This window comes from Cetorhinus maximus, chromosome 17 (assembly GCF_964194155.1).
Source record: "Cetorhinus maximus chromosome 17, sCetMax3.hap1.1, whole genome shotgun sequence".
NCBI classification, from domain to species: domain Eukaryota; kingdom Metazoa; phylum Chordata; class Chondrichthyes; order Lamniformes; family Cetorhinidae; genus Cetorhinus; species Cetorhinus maximus.
In genome coordinates, this window is record NC_135895.1 from 55038104 (window position 1) to 55065627 (window position 27524).

At 42.9% G+C, this 27524-nt stretch overlaps 1 protein-coding gene across 1 annotated transcript in view; it reads right to left on the minus strand.

The window, feature by feature from the left end:
• The window catches only part of cyp4t8 (cytochrome P450, family 4, subfamily T, polypeptide 8), an 89914-nt gene that overhangs the window by 12948 nt on the left and 49442 nt on the right, over nt 1-27524 (minus strand). Inside the window, exons 6-9 of the mRNA XM_078561246.1 lie at nt 24029-24180; nt 16436-16542; nt 7770-7960; nt 2817-2950 (exon numbers count right to left, since the gene is read on the minus strand). Of these exons, the coding sequence (XP_078417372.1) occupies nt 2817-2950; nt 7770-7960; nt 16436-16542; nt 24029-24180 (584 nt within the window). The remainder of the gene's footprint in view (nt 1-2816; nt 2951-7769; nt 7961-16435; nt 16543-24028; nt 24181-27524) is intronic.

Consider the following 27524-nt stretch of genomic DNA (forward strand, 5'->3'; position numbering starts at 1 on the left):
ACCTGGAAGTTCCCCTCCAAGCCGCACACCATCCTGACTTGGAAATATATTGCTGTTCCTTCACTGTTGCTGGGTCAAAATCCTGGAACTGTACTGACACCACATGGACTGCAGCAGTTCAAGAAGGCAGCTCACCACCACCTTCTCATGGGCAACTAGGGATGGGCATTAAATGCTGGCCCAGCCAGCGAAGCCCACATCCCGTGAATGAATAAATAAATATATATATATATGAATCTGCAGAGGTATATAAAGCACGAGCTTTCTTGGAACACATCTTACTGCTCTGGCTACATCTGCCACGAAGCTGCATGAGACACAAAATCATGTGATGCTGCATCACTTACTGTGATGATATACACAGTATCTGATTAGCAGATTGAAAGTTAGAATTGATCCATTATGCTACTAATTCCAAAAGTGGTAAAAAAAAGCATAGGAAAATTTTTGTTCTCATTGAGAGCTGTTTCTGCTGCGCTCTGCATAATTGTAAAATATATAGATTTTAGGGTTGGATAGCAGAGTGGGTTAGAATTTGGTCTTTCACCTCAGTGGCTTGAGCAAAATTCAGTACCAATCTCTCCTCTGGATAGGTCAATTCTGGGATGCGTGGCCTTTGGATCTTGGCTGAGGAGCTCTAATGCCGGGAAGGGAAGCAGATAAGCTTGGTAGACTGGGAGGAAGCACTGCTGCTCCTCCTAGCCCACAACCAATGCTCACTTTCCTTTAGCTGCCAGGGTCCCTAGGGCCCAGTAAATCTAACCGGTCAGGTTAAACCTGGAAGAATGGTAAATATGAATTTGCAGTTTCATTATAATATTTAAATGACTAACCTGTCTCCTGAGAACATATTGATTATCCACCACCCCATCCGATCGACCTTAAAACTGGAAGTGATGGGGTTGGGTGCAGGTTTGAGATTTTTTAAAATTATAACATTCAACTTAACTATTTTTTTGTGGCCAGTCATTCCAGTTACAGTGACAAGAAGGCAAAGCGTAAGATTGTTGATTCAGCACTAAAAGTAGCATTCCCATTCTGACAGGAATTGGAAAAATGTCACAATGGTAGATGAGAACATGCTCCTCTGAAGTTGGGCAAAGGTACAAGCTGGGGGTAGACTAGAGGAAGATTACTCTGGATTTAACGTTGTGACCTGGCAGCGTTTGACACCAGGTTCCAATATTCAGCCGCTCCACTACTGTTCCACCATCAAATTTACTGGTGCTTTCCACCGGGCAGCGTACACACCAGCCTCATTGCTGCATGTAAATCAGGGTCCAATAACGTACATGACATACTGGCCTCAAAATGGCTTGGGCTTCCTGCTAGCAGGGATGTTCCAGGCTTACAATTAAAATCTACTCACAGGTTTCTGAATTGAAACGAACTGCAATCCATTTCCTTGATGAATGGAGAGCAATGATTAATTCTGCAGTTAAGAACTTAAAGCAGGAATGAAATAAGCTGACAACAAACAAAGTATAATTTGCACTATCACGTACTTTGTCCACCTTAGGGGAACAGAGTACAGGATAGTGAAAATGGTTCAATTTCTTCAGGGTGGTGAATAACCACAGGTTAAGCTGCCGGAATCACTAACCCGATGAAATTTCTCCATATACACAAAGGTAGCTGAGGGTATCAAATAAAATTAATGATCTACATTATTCAAAATTGGCCAGTTGCTTTCCCTAGAGGGTCACAGCTGCACTTGATTGACATCCATATCTAACATTATCCTTATACCATGTTTATTTTTAAAAGAATGTATTGACATATCATTAACTGTGTTTGATGGGAGCATAATCTACCCTCTCTGTGTGAAAACAAGCACCCACTTAGCCAGAAAATTCATTGGTTCTTTGTTTGCAAACCAAACAGAGGCATAAGCACAGAAAAAGAACAGTTTGTCAACATTCAGCAATCTGTTCTCCCGTGAAGCTTACTCAACAGGGCAATGAAAATTATTTTATATTTAAGCATATGAAAAGCTCTTGAATCCAACATTGTGGGCAGAATCTGCCCGGCCTCATGGAGGAGAGTTTGGAGGCAGGATCGGGAGCAAAATTTGAAACTTGCACATCTGGTCAGCTCCCCGATACGTTTCCACTTCCAAGCAATTTGGAGGTAGGGTTAACCCTGCAGCGGCTACTCGCCTGGTAGTGGTTGGCAGCCAATCAGGCCAATTAAGGGACCAATTGTGGGAATCGCCAGGATCTCCCCAGTATCAGACTGGCCCCCTACCCAGTTGGAAGCTGGCAATGCCTTCTAGGCGGCCTCCTGGTGGCAGGAGGGAAGGCGAAGGCAGTGCACAGCATCACCGACCTTATTCGGTGAGCCTGTTGTCCAACCAATGCTGAGAACCCTCCTGCTGGACTATCTGCCTCAGGAATCCACCCGCTGTCCTTAATTTGAGGGTGACGGAGGCAGCCTGTTGACCCACTTAATACCTTATAGCATGATGGGTAGCACAAGCTATAAGTGTAGAGGAGCAAAAAGCAAAAAAGCCACAGAGAAGACCTGGCAATGGTAAGATATAGAATCCACTTGTTTGAAGTTAAACTCCGAGTTCCAACCTCCTATTTTAAAAGGGGCTTTCTTAAGCTTAGCTCCTAAAATTATGATTTTGATCAGATAAACAACTATTACTGTGCTGGCATATGACATAATTACCTGTCATGCTCATCATGATGTTGTTAACATTGTACTCTCTGCAGGTGTTTGAAAGTAGATTCAGAGTTTTAAGTACAAACTCAAAACATCACAGTTTAATAAGATTTTTTTAATATCATAAATGTACTAATAAATCAAACCTTCAGGTATCTTCCTCCCATCAAAGAAAGTGAGCGGTTTGGTCAGCCTCCTGGATATTCCTGGGACAGGGGGGCAAAGTCGCAGAGACTCCTTTATGCACATTGTAATGTAAGGCATCTTACTGAGCAATTCCCTGCCAAGGAACAGAAGTATGTGACTTAGTAAGACAAGGGTGAATGTATGAGCAAATACTGAAGAGCACAAGGGCAGAAATTTGTCAGCACCTGATAAGATCGGAACATGCCCACAAACCGGGTGTCCCAATGTTGGCCCAAAATTGCACCTCAGGCCTCATTAATGTTAATTGAGAAAGCTGCTGACCCTTGCTTTTTCATTTAAAGAAACAAATTCACTTGTAGTCAGGGAAGTACTCAAGCTTTTTCCAATCTCACTGCAATGATTCTTGCCCAGTGACTGCTTAAAAATCCAGAGTGGAGCAGGCTCAGCTCCTGTTCCACTTTACTGCTGAAAACTTATGCAATACTTTGGCTGCGCTACTAAATAGTTAGCCTTAAAAGTCCAAATAAAACTGGCAAATTCTACAAGAAGCTACGGCCTAATCAGGAATGGAAGTTAAGCGGGTGGATCATGAGGCTAGTGTCAACTCCCACCCACAGCCCCACTCCAACTGATCTTGATAGCATGGCATGAGGATTTTAACTCCCCTGCCTTGTCTGTATGCCACCAATCAGACAACTGATAAACAGAAACCAGTCAGTAGGAATGGAATTTCAAGCAACAGGGCATTGCTGACCAGCACCATAGGTAGGCTCAGGTCACAGTGAGGCATGTTTGGTAGGACCTCAATGGAGCGAAGTGGGGCATAGTGGAACTCAGAACAGGGAAGTCTAAAGCAATCCTGGTCTCCCACATCTCTCTTCGGTCTCTCTTCACTTGGCAGTAAAGGCGCAATCGCTTCTCTTGATGAAATCATTGGATGTTGATCTGCATATTTAAAGGGGGAAGACCTGGAAAAGCTAAGAGCAGGGAGGACCCCATTACAACTTCTTTGCTCTATTTTCTGCCATACATCTGGCCAGATTGACAGACTGCCAAGTGGGAAAGCTGGCAGTAGAAGGCCGTGGTTGGGGACTATGAGAGATTTTCCCCGGCAACTGGAAATATTGTGAGTTGGTGGTCAGTGGGAGCGATGGAATGATGATCATGGGGTTGGCGGGGTGGGGAGTGGGGGGAGGCGGTTGGTACCAGGAGTGATTGAGAGTTTGTCCAGGGTGGGGCAGCAAATCACTGCAGAAGATTCGTCAAGGGGTCGTGGGGTTGCAGTCCTGCTCATTCTGGATCACAAGCAGTCTTTAAGAAGCACTGATTTGCTTTATCTGGCCAGTGTTAAACTCAAATGGCTGCCAAAATCTGTGGAACAGAACTGCACTAACATATTATAATCATGAGTTACTTGGTTGACCCTAAACACACCGTGGTTAAACCAAAGCAGATGGGTTAGCAGTAAGTTTTACATATTTGTAAATTTAACTCCTTCTACCCACCATACGGTGTCCATAGAGTGGTTTTAAATTGTCCCCAAAATTTTAATCTCATTCCTGTTATGTTAGCTTTTCAACATCAGTGATTTTCTGCAGTTGTTCAGGTGAAGATTGTGAGACACTCTTTTCAATCAAGGCTGGTGAGGTCAGCCCTTGATATGGTTAGTTAAGAATTCTTGTTTGGGTAGAGACAGGTGACACTGAGATTGTAGATGCGATTTTTCAACTGGTTATGCCAGTATACAGTGAAGGTAGTCAATTGGAATATATGGTGGCGCTCTGTAATGCTTTATCTCTGCCTGCTTAATGTATCATGCATATTTCTGGAGGGTGAGATGATGGGCACAGGAAGCTCCCACATGAAACAAGTGGGAGAACCATTTCAACATGCTGCCTCACTGACAGCAGTTAGATAACTACAATTTCCTGATGCTTGTGTACGCGTAATGCAGAGTCATCTTTACACGCACACAAAATAGGCTCATAGGATGCTAGGGATAGCTCAATAAGCAGAAGTTCATTAAAGAACACTTTAAAAAGATTCTTTATGTAACTTCTGGTCCATTGCTCAAACATATTTCTTGTTCATTTTTTCTCTTTTCCTGCCATCCTTTAGGCGTTTGGGAATATGTGCATCAATTGTGGCACAGCCATTTAATCACAGCAGGGACAATAGGGCCACAATGAGTTTCCCCATCAAAATTCTCCTATTTATGCTTTCTGAAGCAAGGAGGCCAAATGGAAGGATGCAAATCAAGTCAGACTGCATGAAATGCGCTCTGCCACTATTCTGTACCCTCAGATGGACTTATACACTGGCAACTGTCAAAGCAGCAATAGCTGCACCACCTGGGGTTCACAAGGAAGGGTCATGCCACATGCTGGAACCTGACCTGGAGCCAAACTCATCCACACACCAGGAGCTGTTTACTGGCCATTTCTTTAAAGGCCACTCCATTAGGACTTGAGTCCTAACCTCAGTAGTAGGGAAAATGCTAGAGTCCATTATAAAAGATGTGATAACAGGGCACATAGAAAATATCAACAGGATTAGACAAAGCCAACATGGATTTATGAAACGGAAATCATGTTTGACATACCTACTGGAGTTTTTTGATGACATAACTAGCAGAATAGATAAGGGAGAACCAGTGGATGTGGTGCATTTGGATTTTCAGAAAGCTTTTGATAAAGTCCCACATAAGAGGTTGGGGCATAAAATTAAAGCACATGGGATTGGGGGTAATATATTGGCATGGATTGAGAATTGGTTAGCAGACAGGAAAAACACAGTAGGAATAAATGGGTCTTTTTCAGAGTGGCATGCGGTGACTAGTGGGGTTACCACAGGGATCAGTGCTTGGGCCCCAGCTATTCACAATATATATCAATGATTTGGATGAGGGACCAAATGTAATATTTCCACGTTTTTTGATGACACGAAACTTGGTGGGAATGTGAGCAATGAGGAGGGCGTTAAGAGGCTGCAAGGCATTTTGGTCAGATTGAGTGAGTGGGCAAATACATGGCAGATGCAGTATAACTTGGATAAGTGTGAAGTTATCCACTTTGGTAGGAAAAACAGAATGGCAGAGTATTATTTAACTGGTGACAGAATGGGGAATGTTGATGTACAAAGTGACTTGTACACCAATCACTGAAAGCGAGCATGCGGATGCAGCAAACAGGAAGGCAAATGGTATGTTGGCCTTCATTGCGAGAGGACTTGAGTACAGGAGCAAGAATGTCTTACCGCAGCTATATAGGGCCTTGGTGAGACTACACCTGGAGTATTGTGTGCAGTTTTGGTCTCCTTACCTAAGAAAGGATATACTTGCCATAGAGAGAGTGCAGTGAAGGTTCACCAGACTGATTTCTGAGATGGCAGGATTGTCGCATGAGGAGAGATTGGGCCGACTAGGCCTGTATTCACTGGAGTTTATAAGAATGAGAGGAGATCTCACTGAAACATAAAATTCTGACAGAGATGGACAGACTGGATGCAGGGATGACGTTCCCTCTGGCTGGGGGTTCTAGAACAAAGGGTCACAGTCTAAGGTACAGGGTAGGCCATATAGGACTGAGATGAGGAGAAACATCTTCACAAAGATGGTGGTTAACCTGTGGAATTCTCTACCATAGAAAGCTGTGGAGGCCAAGTCACTGAATATATTTACAAAGGAAATAGATAGATTTCTGGACTCTAAAGGCATCATGGGGTATGGGGACAGTGGGAGTATGGCATTGAGATAGAGGATCAGCCATGATCATATTGAATGGCGGAGCAGGCTCGAAGAGCCGAATGACTTACTGCTGCTCCTATTTTCTATGTTTCTATGTAAACTGCTCAAGATACAAATTTCAATTTTCAATTAGGATCTTACCATTGGCATTATGATCCCAATTTTCATATGTATGATGTCCAATCACTGTTTCAGGTGGTTACCCTGGACACTTAAGAGTTACCCATTACAAATTTGGAGGCTAACATACTTCTAGGGATGATTGAGTGCAAAAGATTGAGACACAAAATTGGGGTCCTAATGTTCATTTTACACTCATAAAATGGGTGAGGCAATATTTGAATTTCTCCCCACCCCCCACCCATGTTTCTTTCATTATCCTCTTTTCTATTTCATCACCAATTAGAGTATATTACTCTGCATTTTACTTCTCTATGTTCTCTTTGGGTATACCTGTCATCTGTCATTGTTCTGCCCAGATTTTATATATTAAATGCTACATCATCTCAATCTGTGATATATCTGTCCCTTTCTATAAGTAAAAGATTTAAATTTTAGATTGCTCCTTTCATGACCAGAGGATGTCCCAAGCACTTTACAGCCAATTCCGTACTGTTAAAGCGTAGTCTCTGTGGTAATATAGGAAACGTGGCAACTAGTTTGCGCACAACAAACACGCATATACAGTAATGTGATAAATGACCTGATAATCTATTGCTTTTAGTAGCGATGTTTGAGTGACAAGTATTGGCTTGGACACACTGGAGAACTTTCCTGCTCTTCTTCAAAATATTACCACAGAAGCTTTTTCATCCATCTGCTGTTTCATCCGAAAGACAGCGCCAGATGTATTTATCAAGGAAAAATAGTACAAATAAAAGCAAGTTGTAATAGTGAAAATTATTCTGGAATACTTGTGCTACAGTGCAAATTTATCTCCAGCTATCATTAATAATCAGCAAAACAGATAGCATAAAATTGTGCAAGTGTCAGAGCAACAATGGTTGTGCAGTCTGTGGTTCATAAGTGAGGAGTGTTGTATTGAATGCTTGAAACGAATCTGAAGTCAAACCCTCATAGTAGCTGTTTCCTGGCCAAGAGAAATTCTGCAGAATCATTCTGACATAATGGCTTCAAAGCCTGATTATGTGCTGTTGATTCTGTATCATGTAGCAACAAATATAAGCAAGTTTAGATTAAAACTCACCATTCAATTTGTTTATGGCCCTGCAGAAGTTTCTGGATTTCTTCTCTACACTTTTGCTGGTGTTCTGGGTGTTGGGCCAGACAGTACAAGAGCCAGGAGATACCACTTGCAGTAGTGTCATGGCCTTCAAACATAAACGTGTCCACCTCTGCTCGAATTTCTTCATCTGATAATCCTTTTCCCTCTTCATCCTGCAGCACAACATTAGATGACCTTTGAAAGAAACTCATCCTTGACGTGCAATTGGGATTTTTCAACATATCGTACAAAAAAAAACCCGAGATTAATGCCTTTAAGCAACACTATTGCTCCCAACTACACTGCATGTAATTGTTCATTCTGGAATGTACTTAATGGCATGATTTTCTCTGTAGTCTTTTGCAGCCAACTTGTAAACGCATTTAGGAAGATTTCCTTCAGTGAGTATAGAGAAATAGTTTTGACCGTGTTCACAATTTCCCCAGAAATACTGATTCAAGGATGTATAGCCAAATCAGTTTATAGTGGCACTATACAATATGAGGAATTCACCTCCCCTGTTTTTTAACAGTAGTCAACACAGATTTTGAGTGGCAAAGGACCACAAAAAAAATCACACCCAATGGCTTGTTCAAATAGGATCAATTGATGTCACGTTGGGATCATGCTATATTGTAAGCAATGACAAATAAATATTCAACACAATGTTTAAGTCCAGTGTATGGTGATTAAGGGCTAATTTTCTAAACTTATGTCCGTGGCAGAGAGCCTCGATCACCCCACATAGATATTGGAAATTAGGGCAAATTTACATGTGCCTTTTTGAAATGAATGGTAGAAGATTGTGTGCAGCACATGCCTGCATTTCTGATATGTGCTCCCAAAGACAAAGGCTTCTCACCAGGAGTGCAAAGCTGTCAGGTTTCCTCTGGAATTCCTGTGCTGTGCAGTGTATGAATATTGGCAGTTTAAGTTGGATTGCTGCTTGAAATTCAGTCCAGATGTGCAACATCTCACATTTCAATAAAAACAAAAAACTACTGCGGATGCTGGAAATCCAAAACAAAAACAGAATTACCTGGAAAAACTCAGCAGGTTTGGCAGCATCGGTGGAGAAGAAAAGAGTCGACGTTTTGGGTCCACATGACCCTTCAACAGAACTGAAGTATAGTTAGGAGAGGAGTGAAATATAAGCTGGTTTAAGGTGGGGGTGCGGGGGGAGAGAAGTTGAGGGTGGGGTGGTTGTAGGGACAAGCAAGCAGTGATAGGAGCAGATAATCAAAAGATGTCACAGACAAAAGGATCAAAGAGGTGTTGAAGGTGGTGATATTATCTAAGAAAAGTGCTAATTAAGAATGGATGGCAGGACACTCAAGGTACAGCTCTAGTGGGGGTGGGGTGGAAAGACTGACAAGGTATTAGTTGTAGATTTTAAAATAATGGAAATACGTGGGAAAAGAAAAATCTATATAAATTATTGAAAACAAAAAAAAAAGGGAGGGGGAGGAAACGGGGTGGGGATGGGGGGAGGGGGAGTTTAAGATCTAAAGTTGTTGAATTCAATATTCAGCCCCGAAGGCTGTAAAGTGCCTAGTCGGAAGATGAGGTGCTGTTCCTCCAGTTTGCGTTGGGCTTCACTGGAACAATGCAGCAAGCCAAGGACAGACATGTGGGCAAGAGAGCAGGGTGGAGTGTTAAAATGGCAAGCGACAGGGAGGTTTGGGTCTTTCTTGCGGACAGACCGCAGGTGTTCTGCAAAGCGGTCGCCCAGTTTGCGTTTGGTCTCTCCAATGTAGAGGAGACCGCATTGGGAGCAACGAATGCAGTAGACTAAGTTAGGGGAAATGCAAGTGAAATGCTGCTTCACTTGAAAGGAGTGTTTGGGCCCTTGGACGGTGAGGAGAGAGGAAGTGAAGGGGCAGGTGTTGCATCTTCTGCGTGGGCATGGGGAGGTGCCATAGGTGGGGGTTGAGGAGTAGGGGGTGATGGAGGACTGGACCAGGGTGTCCCGGAGGGAACGATCCCTACGGAATGCCGTCAGGGGGGGTGAAGGGAAGATGTGTTTGGTGGTGGCATCATGCTGGAGTTGGCGGAAATGGCGGAGGATGATCCTTTGAATGCGGAGGCTGGTGGGGTGATAAGTGAGGACAAGGGGGACCCTATCATGTTTCTGGGAGGGAGGAGAAGGCGTGAGGGCGGATGCGCGGGAGATGGGCCGGACACGGTTGAGGGCCCTGTCAACGACCGTGGGTGGAAAACCTCGGTTAAGGAAGAAGGAGGACATGTCAGAGGAACTGTTTTTGAAGGTAGCGTCATCAGAACAGATGTGACGGAGGCGAAGGAACTGAGAGAATAGGATGGAGTCCTTACAGGAAGCGGGGTGTGAGGAGCTGTAGTCGAGGTAGCTGTGGGAGTCGGTAGGCTTGTAATGGATATTGGTGGACAGTCTATCATCAGAAATTGAAACAGAGAGGTCAAGGAAGGGAAGGGAAGTGTCAGAGATGGACCATGTGAAAATGATGGAGGGGTGGAGATTGGAAGCAAAATTAATAAATTTTTCCAAGTCCAGACGAGAGCATGAAGCCGCACCGAAGTAATCATCGATGTACTGGAGAAAGAGTTGTGGGAACTGGAGGAACAGCACCTCATCTTCCGACTAGGCACTTTACAGCCTTCCGGACTGAATATTGAATTCAACAACTTTGGATCTTAAACTCCCTCGTCCATTCCCACCCCCTTTCCGTTTCTTCCCCCTCCCTTTTGTTTTTTCCAATAATTTATATAGATTTTTCTTTTCCCACCTATTTCCATTATTTTTAAATCTATACCTGTAATACCTTGTCAGTCTTTCCACCCCACCCCCACTAGAGTGTCCTGCCATCCATTCTTAATTAGCACATTCTCTTAGATAATATCACCACCTTCAACACCTCTTTGTTCCTTTATCTGTGACATCTTTTGATTATCTGCTCCTATCACTGCTTGCTTGTTCCTACAACCACCCCCCCCCCCAACTTCTCTCCCCCAACCCCCCCACCTTAAACCAGCTTATATTTCACCCCTCTCCTAATATTACTCAGTTCTGTTGAAGGGTCGTGAGGACTCGAAATGTCAACTCTTTTCTTCTCCGCCGATGCTGCCATGTCTGATGTCTAATGTCTGAGAGCTGGCAGAACGGCACTGCTGTGGTACATGCTGCATTACATCGTCATTGAAATATATTCATTTGTGGAAGAACAGCAGCTGTGGTCAAGGTCAGTGAATGCATCTTCACAGGCCATATCTTTACAAATGAAGCATTAGCCTGCCTCATCGTTCTATTTGTAAAGTAGCAGGGATGGAGGAGAATAAAAGAGAGAGTGGCGGATAGTGCACGCCTAATTGGGGCCAACAGTAGCAGCGGTGGAGAGAGAGAGAGAGGAGGGAGAAAGCACGGACCTTCCATACTGTATTTCCAAAAAAAAGGAGTAATGTCACAGAAAAGGTGATTGGTAAGTGCTGTAAACTGCAAGGCTATGGGCCGGGTGCAGGAAGGTAGGATTAGAAAGGGCACCTGGGTGTCCTTGGGCTGGCATGGACAAGATGGGCCGAATGGCCTCCTTCTGTGCTGTAACTTTTCTATGGTTCTATGGATGGTAGGTACTAAGGTCTTTTTTCTCTAATTTAGGGCAGTGGCTTATATTAAGACTGAGAAACTAATAAGTAATATATTAAATTTATAGCTTAATTAGTTAAACTAGTTATGTGACCACAAATAATCAGTGAATAATTGGACAAAAAGAAAGGCCTAGTAGAGGAGCACCACTGTGAGTCTGAATCAAACGTGAGGGAAAAAAATTATTGCAAAGTGGTGTCACGGGTCAAGAATTTAGGTGGAATTTAACTGAGCTCGCTGGAGCAGGCATGGTAGCAGGGGGCCAGGAGAATTGGGCGGGAGTACATGCATCTTATTCCCAGTATCAGGAAAACTATCTCCGATTAATTTGGGGGTGGGAAGGGGCACTGAAAGGCTCCTGCCCTTGCATCCAGCCTCACATTTGCCTCCACATTTAAGAAAGGATATACTTGCAATGAAGGTGGTACATCGAAGCTTCACTAAATTGGGCCCTGGGATGAGGGAGTTGTCTTAGAGGCTAAGTAAATTGGGCTTAAATTGAGTTTATAGTCTCTTGGAGTTTAGAAGAATGAGAGGAGATCTCATTGAAACCGACAAAATTCTGAAGGAGCTTGATAGTGTAGGTGCTGAGAGATTGTTTCCATTGGTTGGGAAATCTAAAACACTGAGGCACAGTTTCAGGATAAGGGGCCAATCGTTTAGGACTGAGATGAGGAGAAATTACTTCACTCAAAGGATTGTGAAATCTTTGGAATTCTTGACCCCAGAGAGTTGTCGATGCTCCATTGTTGAATTTACTTAAGGCTGAGATAGTCAGATTTTTGGTCTCTCAGGGAATTAAGGGATAGGGGGAGCAGGCAGGTAAGTAAAGTTGAAACCCAAGATCAGCCATGATCATATTGATTGGCGGAGCAGGCTCAACAGGCCATGTGGTCTATTCCTGCTCCTATTTGTTGTGTTCTTGCGTTCCTTTCATTCCGCGGTCAACACAAGAAAACCGTGGGAATGAATATGGGTTGATTTTTTTGAAGTGGATGGAAAGAGTACTTTGTTTTGGTCAATATCTATAGCAAGTGGATAAATGTTTACACTATGCTCAATACCACAAGTGCCAAAACAATTGAGGTTTTGAGAAGTTGGTCTGCAATTTATGGATTGCCAGAGGTGTTAGTGTCAGAAAACGGTCCACGTTAACATGAGAAGAGTTTGAAATATTTCTGAGCAATACCACCACATCACCCAGCAAGGAAATGAGCTGCAGAAAGAAGTGTACAGATTGTGAACAGATCTTTGTATTTGCTAGGTGACAAACTAGACAGTAATTTCCATGTTTCTCTATGACGCAGGCTTGGCAATTGTCTGTTCTCTTACAGAATAACCCCACAGTCCACAACAGGTTGCCCACTTTACGAGTTAGCATTTAAATATACTCCTAGGAAAAGGTTTAGTTTACTTAAGCCAGTTGTCAATAGCTAAGTAAGAGAAGAGCAAGACGAAGTGAAGATGAATTATAATACACCAGGCATGAAACTTAGAGATCAGAAGGTCATGCTGAAAAACCAACGAGGCGCTAAGGAGAAAAGGTTGAGCAGGTTGGGCCTATACACAATTGAGTTTAGAAGAATGAGAGGTGATCTTTATTGAAACATAAGATTTTGAGGGGGATTGACAGGGTAGATGCTGAGAGGATGTTACCCCTCATGGGAGAATCAAAAGCAAGAGAGCACAGTTTCAAAATAAAGGGTCTCCAATTTAAGATGGAGATGAGGAGGAACTTCTCTCAGAATGTGGTTAGTGTTTGCAATTCTCTTCCCCAGTGAGCAGTGGAGGTTGAGTCGTTGAATATTTTCAAGGCTGAGTTACTCAGATTTTTGATCTACAATAGAGCCAAGGGTTTTGGGTGGCAGTAAGCAAAATGGAGTTAAGGCTGCAGTCAGATTAGCCATGATCTTATTGAATGGTGGAGCAGGCTCAATGAGCCAAATGGCCTATTCCTGCTCCAATTTCTTATTTTCTTATGTAAGTATGTGATTGGAGTTGTTATAAACAGATTAGGTGCAGTTTAGTATACTTAGTGAACATTAGAAAGAAACTCTGCCAGTGTCATGTAAATCATTTGCTTGAAGGGAGAAATCTGACAAGGAGAGAGAATGACCTATCTCCTGTAGTCCACATTCCTCCTACACAGCAAGTTAAAGACATTGTCAAACTTAAAGGAAAAGCATATAATTATGCAAAGACGGGTGGCAGGTGAGAAGATTGGAAACAATATAAAGAACAGCAAAGGATGACAAAAAGATTAATAAGGAGGGAAAAATTAGAGTATGAGAGAAAGCTAGCTAGTAAACTAAAGATGGATAGTAAGAGTTTCTATAGATGTTTGAATAAGAAAAGAGTTAATAAAGTGAGCATTGGTCCTATAGAAAGTGTGTCTGGGGAATTGATAATGGAAAGTAAGGAGATGAATTAAACAGGTATTTTGCTTTGGTCTTCACTATAGAGGACACAAGTACCATCCTGGAAATAGCTGTAAATCAGGAAATGGAAGGGAGGGAGGAACTCGGGAAAATTACAATCACCAGGGAAGTGGTATTGAGCAAATTGTTGGGGCTGCGGGCTGACAAATCTCCAGGTCTAGATGGGCTTCACCCTAAAGTCTTGAAAGAAGTGGCTAGTGAGATAGCTGATGCATTGGTTTTAATTTTACAAAATTCCCTAGATTTGGGGAAGGTTCCATTAGATTGGAAAATAGCAAATATAAGCCCTTTATTCAAAAAGGGAGGGAGACAGAAAGCAGGAAACTATAGGCCAGTTAGCCTAGCATCTTTCATAGGGAAAATGTTAGAAGCTATTATTAAAGATGATATAGCAGGACACTTAGAAAAATTCAAGGCAATCAGGCAGAGACAACAACATAAAAGGGAAATCACGTTTAACCAATTTATTGGGGTTCTTTGAAGGAGTCACACGTGCTGTGGATAAAGGGGAACCGGTGGATGTACCGTACTTAGATTTCCAGAAAGCATTTGATAAAGTGCCACATCAAAGGTTATTGCAGAAAATAAAAGCTCATGGTGTGGGGAGTAACATATTGGCACGGATAGAAGATTGGCTAGCTAACAGGAAGCAGGGAGTTGGCATAAATGGGTCTTTTTCTGGTTGGCAGGATGTGGTGAGTGGTATGCCACAGGGATCAGTGCTGGGACTTCAACTTTTTACCATTTTTATAAATGACTAGGATGAAGGGACTGAAGGAATGGTGGCTAAATTTGCTGACGACACAAAGATAGGTAGGAAAGTAAATTGTGAAGAGAACGTAAGGAGGCTACAAAGTGACATAGATAGGTTAAGTGAGTGGGCAAAGATCTGGCAAATGAAGTATAATGTGGGCAAATGTGAAATCATTCATTTTGGCAGGAAGAATAAAAAAGAAGCAACATTTCTAAATGGTGAGAGATTGCAGAGCTTGAGATTCAGAGGGATCTGTGTGCCCTAGTGCATGAATCACAAAAAGTTAGTTTGCAGGTGCAGCAGATAATTGGGAAAGCTAATAGAATGTTATCATTTATTGTGAGACGAACTGATTACAAAAGTAGGGAGGTTACAGGGCATTGGTGAGACTACATCTGGAGTATTGGGTTATTCTATGAAGCAAAAAAATTTCCAGAGCTAAAAAAGGTGGGGAATGGGACGAGCTGAGTAGCCCTTACAGAGAGCCAGCACAGACACAATGGACTAAATGGCCTCTTTCTCTGCTGTTACTATTCTTTGATGCATTCTAATTATGAATCACTACACCCACCTCACTCATCTAATAACAATCTCTATCAAGCATGACTTATGCATAATATTCAGTCTCACCTTATCCTCACACACTTAGGACAGCTGAAAATTTCACACCCACATCTTATAGCTTGCACACTATGCCAGATATTCGACAGGCACATCATCCAAACAAATTGCACCACGCTCACTGATAACACTTCCCTCTTTCTTGCAGGACCAGATGGCCCATAATCAGGGGCAGCAGGAGCTAACTGGTGGAGTCAAGCATGCTTGCATGTTTTCACCTCCATGGTGGAGACAGTGCTAGCAATCATCGGTGTGGCAATGACTAAGATCATGGCCAGTGGCGTGGCTGAAGCAATAGAGGATCTTCCTATCAAATCCACTTCACACATCCCAGCAGTCCAGTTTTAATATAATGCTACTTGGAAGAGCATACTGTGACTAGTTCTTAATGCCCATTTTATGTGAGCTGGTTAAGCTCAGCATGATTCATTCGTAAAAAAGTGAAATTGCAGCATAGCTCATTATCATTAAGCTGTTCAAAAGCCAGCCGTAAAATAGAATCTGTGGAAATCCAATGGAGAGCTGATGAAGTTAGAGAAATGTCCAACATTCCTGGCTCCTGTACCTAATTGTACCTGCTAGGATGATTCTGTTGGATATAAAATTTATCTGCGCGAGGGTAAAGTTGAAAGTTGATGTGCTGAGCATTATTGAAAATAATAATGAAATATGATGTGTGATTAACATGATATAAATACGGGTTGTAGGACATAAACAAGTGCAACTCCTATGTGATGCATTATTTTAAGGAGTAGGTATTGAGGGTTTCTCCTATGTTTGCTGTAAGCCAAATATGATTTAACCGGTAGATGCTAGGAGTTGACTATCTTGGTCTAGCTATGTGTGAGGGCTTGTTTCCTCCTAACAGCCTCTTTGGTCACCTGCTTAGAGTTGGCTGCAGTTAAGTGACAGGTGATGAGCTGGGAGCCACCAACTTCTGCTTCTAGACCTTGTTGGACACCAAGGTATCACCTCAACCACCACTATGTTCACTGTACCACCATGAGGTCTGTTTCCAAGTAGACTTAAGCTAGTTTTAATCTGATCATGTCTGCTTGACATCATTGGTAGGGGTACTCCTGAGATATGCTTCATCATTTATGTAGTGAATAGTTGAAACTACTGCAGTTTTCATTACAGAAGTTAATTAAACCAATAGGAAATCATCTACCGAATGTTTAATTAGAACAATTAACCATTACTACATATAAACACTTACTCTTGCACAAAGCAGAATATCCAAGAAATCTAGGTATCTCTTGTCCTTGATTTTTTCCAATTCCTTCTCATTTTTCAGTGTCTCCTTCCTCTGGCGTATCACTTCCTCTATTAGACAGAAAGTCTCATTGGGATTAAGTGGTATATACAAACTATTATTATTCTTTGCATGCTTGCTAATTTCACCAGTCCTGGAAAGTAATAACTCTTCACAGAAATGTTGTTAATGTTTTGCTTTGTGTCCTTTATAAATATTTATTTTAATTTGTTTGAATAAATTTGTGTCGTGACAAAGTGAGGGATGTTGATGCCAGGAACAGAACAAGCATAGTTCACACACTAGATGCCGAGAGAAGTCTAGAACCAAGGGATAAGGGATCACCTATTCAGGACTGGGGATATGAGAAAAAATTTCTTCAGTTAGAATGCTGAATCTTTGAAATTCTTTACCCCAGAGAGCTGTGAATGCACAGTGAATGAGTATATTCAAGACTGGGATCGTTAGATTTTTGGGCAACATGGTGATCAAGAGATAAAGGGACAAAAGGGGAAAGTGGAGCTGATGTAGCATATTAGCCAGGATGATTTTTGGCTGATGGACCTGGCTAGAGGGGTCATAAAGCCTTCTGCTTCTATTTTTTTATGTTTTTACTACATTGTCAACACCAAGTGCTCTCAGGTCAACGACTGCAAAGTTAGTAGTAGAGTAAATCACATCACAAAGATTACAAAAGAACTTTGATATAGAAGCCTGGTATTCAACCCAACTAATCAATGTTAACAATTACCCTCCGCATGTGTAGTTATCCTAATCTCATGTGCATGCTCTATTTCCCTAGCCCTTTATCACCATTCCGTTCAACCACTTATCTAACCTATTCTTAAATATTGGCATTATTTCTGCTTCAATCACTAATTCCACAGCCTCACAACATACCATGTAAAAAAGGTTTCACCTACACTCTCTCCTAAATCTATTATATTTAACCTTATATCTACATCGCCTCACTCTGGACTCTTCAGCTAATGGAAACAGTCTGCGTCTTTCTATTTTGTCCCATCATTCATAATTTAAAAAACCTCTATGAAATCACTCATAATCTCCTCTCATAAAAGCAGTCCTAAATTTTCCAGTCTGATACCTGACAGCATTCTAGTGAAACAGCTATACTCTGTTAATTAGCTCAATATTATCCTTCCATTGATGTGGAGCCCAAAACTGTATACAATGGGCTAATTTTTATCGGAGTGGCAGTGGTCCTGGAAAGTCAGGGGCAACCCCGCCTTAGCTGTTTCCAGGAGCCCCAACCTGATTCTATGCCCACAAGCAATTAACTGCCTGGTGTTGGAGATCCTATCCCTTTAAGGGGTTGGGGGGGTGGAGGGAGATCCCACCTTCAAAAACTGCTGGCCAATCAAAAGGCCCCGGGTGGAGGAATGGGGTTTGGGGAGGTGGGGGGGCGGGGGTTGTTGGTGAGGGCGAGGGCTGTTTCAGCAGGGGCATGCCTCACCACCAGTTTGGTGGAGGGGAGGGCGGTTTTCCCTGGGCCACAGGGTGCCCAATCAGGAGGGCACCTATTCAAGTCCACAGGGAAGTTGCCAGCTTTTACTGGGTGGTCTCCTCAAGTGGAAGAGCCCCCCTCCTCCACCCCACCCCGCTTCCCCCCCGGCCATTGGCAGAATGCCAGCGGCAGTGGGATGAGGTCCTTAATTGGTCACTTAGAACCTTAAATGAGCTCTGTCTGGCCAGGCTGTACTTATCTTCCCCAGTGCTAAGTTAATTTCATGGCATTGGGAAGGCAACGGACACTCAACCCCTACCTTCCTTCCCAACTCTACGGCTCTTCCGCCTCACAACCTGCTCCCGAAGGGTAGATTAAATTCTGCCCTGTATTCCAATACACAGCACTGTGGTCTTAATAAGATTTCACTTAGGTTCAGTATCTTCAATTTAGATTGTCTGTACCATTTGCTATAAAGCGTAATATACCATAATGTCTTGCAAATCTGAAAAGCAAATCCGTTTGCTCTTCCACACCATCCAGACTTCCCCACTCAAAATGTAACTATTGCTTTTGTTTTATTACCAGGGTGTACAATCTCATATTTATTGACATTGAATTTCATCTGCAGATTACTCTGCCCATTCCTCCATCTGATCAATACCCACCTTGCAGCTTTTTTGGAAAGCTCTAAACAAACTACCCTGATAACATGTTCCAATAATAACCTTAAAAGAATATCTGTGACTACTCTGCTGTGATATTTCCATTTCCAATACCAGTCATCTCTATATCCCCACTCAATGAGGCTATTAATAGATGGGCAGCTTTGTGGCATAGGCTAAAGCATTGGAAGCTATGTTGAGTCAACCCAAATTTAATGAAGCCTTACAGCCACTAAACAAAAGAGACTTGCATAGGCTTAGACTAGATTAAAGTGAAAGAACTGTGTAGAATCCCAATACCAAATAGGTGTAACAATAGAATGTTTATCAACTGTGACACCCACAGAATCACAGAAGTTTAAAAACACATAGGAGGCTATTCAGCGCAACCATTTTGTGGCATCTTTTTAATAGAGCAATGCAAGTCTCTGCTCATGCCCGATATTTTTCTCTGCTTCAAATATTTATTCACTTTTCCCTCAAAGGATGCAATGGCCTCTATCTTAACTATAGTCTGTGGCAAAGCGTTCCACGTTCCAACATTCTTCTGCAGATAGAAATTTCTCCTACCCTCTCTTCTCATCCGCTTAGTGCCAATTTTGATGTATTAGCAGAAGAGATTTAGTAGAGACGTTCAAAATAATGATGCATTTTTGTAGGAAGAACAGGGAGAGGTAATGTAAATCAAATGGTACCATTTTAAAGAGGATGCAGGGGCTGTGTGTATATACACAAATCTTTGAAGATGGCAGGACAAGTTGTAACATAGAAACATAGAAAATAGGAGCAGCAGTAGGTCATTCGGCCCTTCGAGCCTGCTCCGCCATTTAATATGATTATGGGCTGCTTTTCCTGTTGTGTTCTTGCGCTAGAAAGGAGTGTTGCAATACATACATTTGTTCCTTAAATATTAGCCATTGTCTATCCACTGTCATGCCTTTTAATGAAGTTCCCCAATCTATCTTAGCCAACTGACGCCTTATACCTTTGTAGTTTCCTTTTTAAGATTTAGGACCCTAGTTTCAGATCGGGCTACTTCACTTTCCATTCTAATGAAGAATTCTATCATGTTATGGCCACTGTTCCCTAAAGGATTCTACACAACAAGATTATTAATTAACCCCTTCTCATTGCACAATACCAAATCCAGGATAGCCTGTTCGCTAGTTGGTTCCTCGACATACTGGTCTAAAAAATCATCTTGTACACACTCCAGGAATTCATCCGCTATAGTATTATTGCTAATTTGGTTTGCCCAGTCTATATGTAAATTAAAGTCACACATGATCACTGTTGCACCCTTGTTACATGTATCTCTAATTTCCTGTTTAGTGCTGCCCCCTACCTGATCACTACTGTTTGGAGGCCTATAGACAATTCCCAGTAATGTTTTCCGACCCTCGTTGCTTCTTAGCTCCATCCAAACTGATGCTACATCTAGATTTTCTGAACCAATATCCTCTCTCACTATCACACTGATTTCATCCTAAGCTAACAACGCCACCCCACCTCCTAATATAAAGGCAAAATACTGTGGATGCGGGAAATCGGAAACAAAAACAAAAAATGCTGGAAGAACTCAGCAGGTCCAACAGCATCTGTGGAGAGAAAGACAGAGTTAACGTTTTGAGTCCATATGACTCTTCTTCAGAGCCCAACTCCTTTTCCTTTTTGCCTGTCTGTCCTAAATATTGAGTACCCTTGGATGTTCAGTTCCCAGCCTTGGTCACCCTGCAGCCACGTCTCTGTAATCGCAATCATATCGTACCCGTTTACATCTATTTGCGCTGTTAATTCATCTACCTCATTGTGAATGCTCCATGCATTCAGATACAGTATCTTTAGACTTGTCTTTTTAACATTTGTACATTTTTTATGTATAATGGCCCTATTTGCTGATATCCCTTGTTTCCTTTGCCTTCCGCTTTTGTTTTCTACTTTTCTGTCTTTCATTCCTATCTTTGTTTCCCTCTCTCAGGTTTTGTGTCTCCTCACTCAGGTTCCCATCCCCCGCCAATCTAGTTTAAACCCTCCCCCACAGTACTAGTGAATACCCTGCGAGGATATTGGTCCCGGTCCTGCTGGGGTGCAACCCGTCCAGCTTGTACAGGTCCCATCTTCCCTAGAATCGGTCCCAATGCCTCAGGAATTTAAATCCCTCCCTCCTACACCATCTCTCCAGCCACGCATTCATCTGGTCTATTCTCCTATTCCTGATTTTGCTAGCATGTGGCACTGGGAGTTATCCTGAGGTTACTACCTTTGAGATCCTGCTTTTTAATTTATTTCCTAGCTCCCTATATTCTGCTTTCAGGACCTCATCACTCTTTTTACCTTTGTCATTGGTTCTGATATGGACTTCAACCTCTGGCTGTTCACCCTCCCCCTTCAGAATGTCCTGCAGCCGCTCATGACATCCTTGACCCTGGTACCAGGGAGGCAACACACCATCCTCGTGAAACGTCTATCTCTTCCCCTTACAATAGAATCCCCTATCACTACTGCTCTCCCACTCTTTCCCCCCCACTCTGTGCAGCGGAGCCACTCGTGGTGCCATGGACTTGGCTCTTGCTGCATTCCCCTGAGAAGCCATCTCCCTTAGCAGTATTCAAAACAGAAAACCTGTTGGAGAAGGAGATGGACCCAGGGAACTCCTGCACTACCTGCCTAGTGCTTTTACTCTGTCTGGTGGTCATCCATTCCCTTTCTGCCTGTGTACTCTTTACCTGCGGTGTGACCACCTCACTGTATATGCTATCCATGAAGATCTCATCCTTGTGGATACTCCACAGTGACTACAAGCATAGCTCCAGTTCCAAAACCAGATTTCGAGTAGCTGCAACTGGAGACACTTCTTGCACACATGGTCGACCTGGACACTGGAAGAGTTCCTGACTTCCCACTTTGCACAGGAGGAGCATTCCACTTGGCCGAGCTGCCCTTCCACGACTTACCCTTAAATTACTCCCTTTACTTTTACTTCCTCTAGTTTAGAGAATATTAAGGACAGAAGGAATATCTACCAGGTCCTACTTACCAAGGCCACTGCTCTTCTTACTGAGGAAAGGAAGAAAATGAAAGGATCACCTCCTTTCCTCTTCAGCGAAATCCCTCTCTCACCAAACTCCAACTGAAGCGCTCTAATGCAGCCCAAAGCAGCACTCCAGTGAAGAGAAAAGCAGCACTGTAACTCTTTCAGAGTTAAAACAATAAAAGCAGCACTGTAGATGGCTTGCTTTTATGCTGCCTGAAACTAGCTTCTGAAAACCTGTTTAAGCCAGTTAACTAATTTACTAGCTGCAGCTGCAAGCAGAGCCTGGTGTCAGCTGTGGCTCAGTTCATAGCACCCTCGCCTTTGAATCAGAGGGTTGTGGGTTCATGTCCCACTCCCGGAAACCAAGAACTGTGATTGTACTCGAAAAGAGTTGCAATCTGTGACTGTTGATAACTCGAAAGAGAAAGAGCCTGTATAACCCCTGTTTTAAAGCTGCACTAAAACTCACCTTCTCCCAACCCAAAGAGCAACCTTTAGTTAGTTGCTAAATTAAAGAAAGATTAGACTTTAGACAGAAATTAATCCTTAAAAGTCCCTCTCTCACCAAACTCCAACTGAAGCACTCTAATGCAGCCCAAAGTAGCATCCCATGCAGACACGGCTGTTAAAAAACATAACAGATTCTAGGCATTCTAAATAGAGGCAATAGAGTGCAAAAGCAAGGAGTTATGGCTTTACAAACCTTTAGAAATTAGTGGCTCAGCTTCAGCTGGAACACTCAGGGCACCACACTTTTAAAAGGATGTTAAGCCTGTAAAGAGGGCGCAGAAGAGATTTACTTAAAGGGAACCAGGGATGAGGAACTTCAGTTATGTATATAGGTCAGAGAAGCTGGGGTTGCTCTCCTTATAGCAGAGCAAATTTAGAGATTTGATAGAGGTGTTCAAAATCATGAACAGTTTTGACGAAGTAAATAAGGAAAAACTGTTTCTTCTAGCTGGAAGATCGGTAACCAGAGGACACCAATTTAAGGCAATTGACAAAAAATAACACCACAGAGAGAAAAGGAAATTTTGCTTTCCACAACAAATTGTTTTGATCTGAAATGCTTTGCCTGAAAAAATGGTGAAAGCAGATTACATAGTAACTTTCAAAAGGGAATTGGATATATATGTGAAAAGGAAAGGTTTGCATGGCTATAAGGAAAGAGCACGGGAGTGGGACAAATTGAATAGCACTATCAAAGAGCTGGCACAGGCACGATGGGCTGAATGGACTTCTGTGCTTTATTATTCTATGTACTCTATGATAATTTGTCTACAATTGACATGAGACTAATTGATCTACAGTTACCCAATTTATCTTCTCTCCCTTATGGAACAAGCTCATAAATTGGCAGCTCTCTGGTCTCATGGACTAATTTGCACATTTAAGGAGGATTGATAAATTTTAGCTAGCTTCTGCTATCTCCTCTTTCACTTTTTTCACCAGCCTATGTCATCAGGGCCCAATGACATCCACCTTGAGGTCTGCTAATTTTGAGAAACAATTTGTTTTCTATAGTTATCTCTAACAATTGTACCCCATCCTCTGTGAATACACCTACATTCTCCAGGTGTCAGCCTTGGCTCAGTGGGATTTTTCTTGCCTCAGTTAGAAAGCTGTGGTTTCAAGTTTCGCTCCAGAGACTTGAGCACATAAACTAGGCGGACATCTCAGTGCAGTGCTGAGGGAATGATGCATTGTCAAATGTTCCATCTTTCAAATGAGACTTTAAAATGAGGTCCCATCTGACCTGTTAGGTACATGTAAAAGATCCTATATGTTATATTTGAAAGAGCAGGTGAATTCTGGCCAATTTTTTAATGCTCAACAAACATCACTAAAACAAATGATTTGGTTATTATCTATCTCATTGTGCAAATCGACTGCCTTGATTCCCTACATTATAACAATAATCACTTCAAACGTATTTCACTGACTTTCGGACATTCTGAGGTTGTGAAAGCCACTTTATAAATGCAAGTTTTTGCCTTAAGTTCTTCACTTATACAACAGCTCAAATGCAACAGGAAACAACTGCTAATTATTTTGTTTGCTCTTTATTTTCTTCCCTTGCCAACGTTTTGAGATGTGTAGCTAAGGATAATTAGCCTTGAAATCTTAATGCATCCTTGTTGGGCCTCTGCCGAGCATCTTACAAATATCACAGCTGACAATGGAGCCAAAAGAGGATGAAGGTTCTTATTCTCACTACTGGAAACTCTCAATTTGATGAGAACGAAAACAGTCAGTGAAAATGTTTAAATTTAAAACCAAAACTATACCTAACACCAAACTAGGAAATCTTCACAGCTTTACATGCAATCAGTTCAACTAGTTAATCATGGTTCATCTGTGCCACTTGAATTTGGCAAATTCTTTACACTTACCGGTGTGGCGGTGGGCCAGGTTGCAGGCTTTCCGAAAACGAAATCCATGTGGACTCAGATGGTAGATAAGGTTACTGTGATATGGAAAAGTTCTAAACCGCTGATTGGAGAGGAAGCACAGCTCATACACAGCCTGGATATATGAACTGTCACTGGAAAATTAAGAGAGAATCCTTGAAATTCAGTCAATTGTCATTCTCACATTTCATGCAATTAAAATGCTGAGATTTATTAATAAGGGACCAAGGGGGCAATCTATGGGTGGAGCCAGAGGACATGGCTAGAGTGTTGATTGAATACTTCACATCCGTCTTCACCCAAGAGAATGAGGATGAAGGTATCGAACTCGGGGAGAGAGACTGCGATGTTCTTGAGCAAATTGATATCGGGAGTGACAAGGTGTTGGAGGTGTTGGCAGGCTTAAAAGTGGACAAATCTCCTGGTCTGGATGATTTGTGTCCCAGGCTGCTGAGGGAGGCAAGGGAAGAGATCGCAGGGGCCCTGATCCAAATTTTTTATTCCTCTCTGGCCACAGGGGAGGTGCCAGAGGACTGGAGAACAGCTAATGTGGTTCTACTATTTAAGAAGGGTTGTAGAGATAAGCCAGGGAACTACAGGCCAGTGAGTTTCACGTCAGTGGTAAGGAAACTATTGGAGAAATTTCTGAAGGAGAGTATCTATCTCCACTTGGAGAGGCAAGGTTTGATCAGGGATAATTAGCATGGCTTTGTCAGAGGGAGGTCATGCCCAACAAATTTGATTGAATTTTTTGAGGTGACCAGGTGTGTAGTTGAGGGTAGTGCAGTTGATGTAGTTTATATGGATTTCAGCAAAGCCTTTGACAAGGTCCCACATGGGAGACTTATAAAGAAGGCAAAGGCACATGGGATACAGGGTAATTTGATAAGGTGGATTCAAAATTGGCTTAGTTGTTGGAGGCAGAGGGTGATGACAGAAGGATGCTTTAGTGACTGGAAGCCAGTGTCCAGTGGCGTACCACAGGGATCTGTCCTCGGTCCCCTATTATTTGTCATTTATATAAATGACATAGATGACTATGTGGGGGGGTAGGATTAGTAAGTTTGCGGATGACGCAAAGATTGGCCGGGTGGTTAACAGTGAGGTTGAGTGTTTTGGACTACAGGAAGATATAGACGGGACGGTCAAATGGGCAGATAAGTGGCAGATGGAATTTAACCCTGAAAAGCGTGAGGTGATACACTTTGGAAGGAGTAATTTGACAAGGAAGTATTCAATGAACGGCACCAGGAAGTTCTGAGAAACAAAGGGACCTTGGCGTGTGTGTCCATAGATCTCTGAAGGCGGAGGGGCATGTTAGTGGGGTGGTGAAAAAGGCATATGGGACACTTGCCTTTATCAATCAAGGCATAGATTACAAAAGTAGGGAGGTCATGTTGGAGTTGTATAGAACCTTGGTGAGGCCACAGATGGAGTAGTGTGTGCAGTTCTGGTCACCACATTATAGGAAGGTTGTGATTGCACTGGAGGGGGTGCAGAGGAGATTCACCAGGATGTTGTTGCCTGGGATGAAAGATTTAAGTTATGAAGAGAGGTTGGATAGACTTGGGTTGTTTTCGTTGGAGCAGAGAAGACTGAGGGGTGACCTGATCGAGTTATACAAGATTATGAGGGGCATGGACAGGGTGGATAGGGAGCAGCTGTTCCCCTTAGTTGAAGGGTCAGTCACAAGGGGGGCATAAGTTCAAGATGAGGGGCAGGAGGTTTAGGGGAGATGTGAGGAAAAACTTTTTTACCCAGATGGTAGTGACAGTCTGGAATGCGCTGCCTGGGAGGGTGGTGGAGGCGGGTTGCCTTACATCTTTTAAAAAGTACCTGGATGAGCACTTGGCACGTCATAACATTCGAGGCAATGGGCCAAGTGCTGGTAAATAGGATTAGGTAGGTAGGTCAGATGTTTCTCACGTGTCGGTGCAGACTCAATGGGCCAAAGGGCCTCTTCTGCACTCTGTGATTCTGTGAAATCATATTTGAAATTTAGGGCTGAATTTTGCTGTCGGCGAGCAGGGGGCGGGGCTCGCTCGCCGACGTGCAAAATGATGCGGGATGACTTTGGGCAGAACCCCCAACGTTATCCTGCCCCATTTAAATTTTCAGGAAGGCGGGCCCACAGCAAAATCAGCTACGGACCTGCCGACCTGTCAATGGCCAATTGAGGCCATTGACAGGATCATTTAACCAATTAAAGGACCTGCCCGTCCAACCTTAAGGTTGGCGGGTCGGCCAGGAGCCCCGGTGGCAACTAGAGAAAACATGAAACCTCATCCAGCGGCGGGATGAGGTTTCATGTAGGGATTTTAAAAGTTTAATAAAGTTTTAGTATAAATTATGAACATGTCCCATCTCATGTGATGACATTGTCACATGAGGGGGACATATTAAGGATTTTTTTCCCTCTATTTTTAATGTTTTTAAAACTGTCAGCGATCTCCCTGAGGCAGCACTTAGCCTCAGGGAGATGTGCACTCTTTCATGCGCATGCGCAAAAGAGCGCACTCTCGCTTTTGGGGAATCCCCCTGCCTGCACAGGAAGCGCATAGCGCTTCCCGGCGGACGTTTCACTGGGCGGGCCTTAATTGGCCCACCCACGTAAAATGGCGGTGGAGTCCGCTTCTCCAGCGGGGATCAGCTCCCCGCCCGCCGGAGATTGGGTCGGGCCCGCCCGCCAGGCAGAAATTTCTGCCCTTAGATTGGGATCGAAGATTAAGTCAGGGCTTAACTTCCCCTATGATTGAGGTGCATCTCCAGAGACTGCCAGTAGATGGCACGGGGGTGGGTGGGGGTAGTGTTATATTAGGGGAAGCAGGACAAGGAACGGACTCTTTTGGAAATGGTCTCTCTACATTTGGTCAAACAGTGGCATTAGATGGGGGATGTGGCTTTGTCACTGTCTCCTCAGCATTCTGTAAAAACTAGTGATCTGTGAGCGCTTGCACAGGCTACAGAAGAAAAGAATACTGGATGCACCTTCAGCATTCAAAGAATGCAAATCATCATCATCAACAACTTGCATTTATAGAAGAAAATATGTGGGAGGATGTATTTCCCTAATTTTTGTCACTTCAATATTGAACGATCACTAACCTGGGGAGTGGGCGACATGCACCCCTGAGCTATTTTCTTCGCTGCCCACTGAGGAAAGCAGTTTGTTATTTTGCAACCTTTTAAAGTTACAAATTTAATTGATTCAACTGTTACATTCAGTAGAGGAACTCCAACTTTGACAGGATTATCAGCAGTAAAAGTTATCTTGTGACTCTTCTATAACCAGACATGCTTGATGGTTAAAGTAGCATTATTAAAGCTCCGAAGTTCAGCTTTTATACATATGAGTAAATGAGCTGCTTTCTTTATTTGGAGTTGTTGGAAATCAGCCAAAGCAATTCCAATTTTAAAAAAGTTTTTGTGTGCGTGCTGTGCATATTACCACAAAACTCTCCTTCATGTCTTTTTCAGA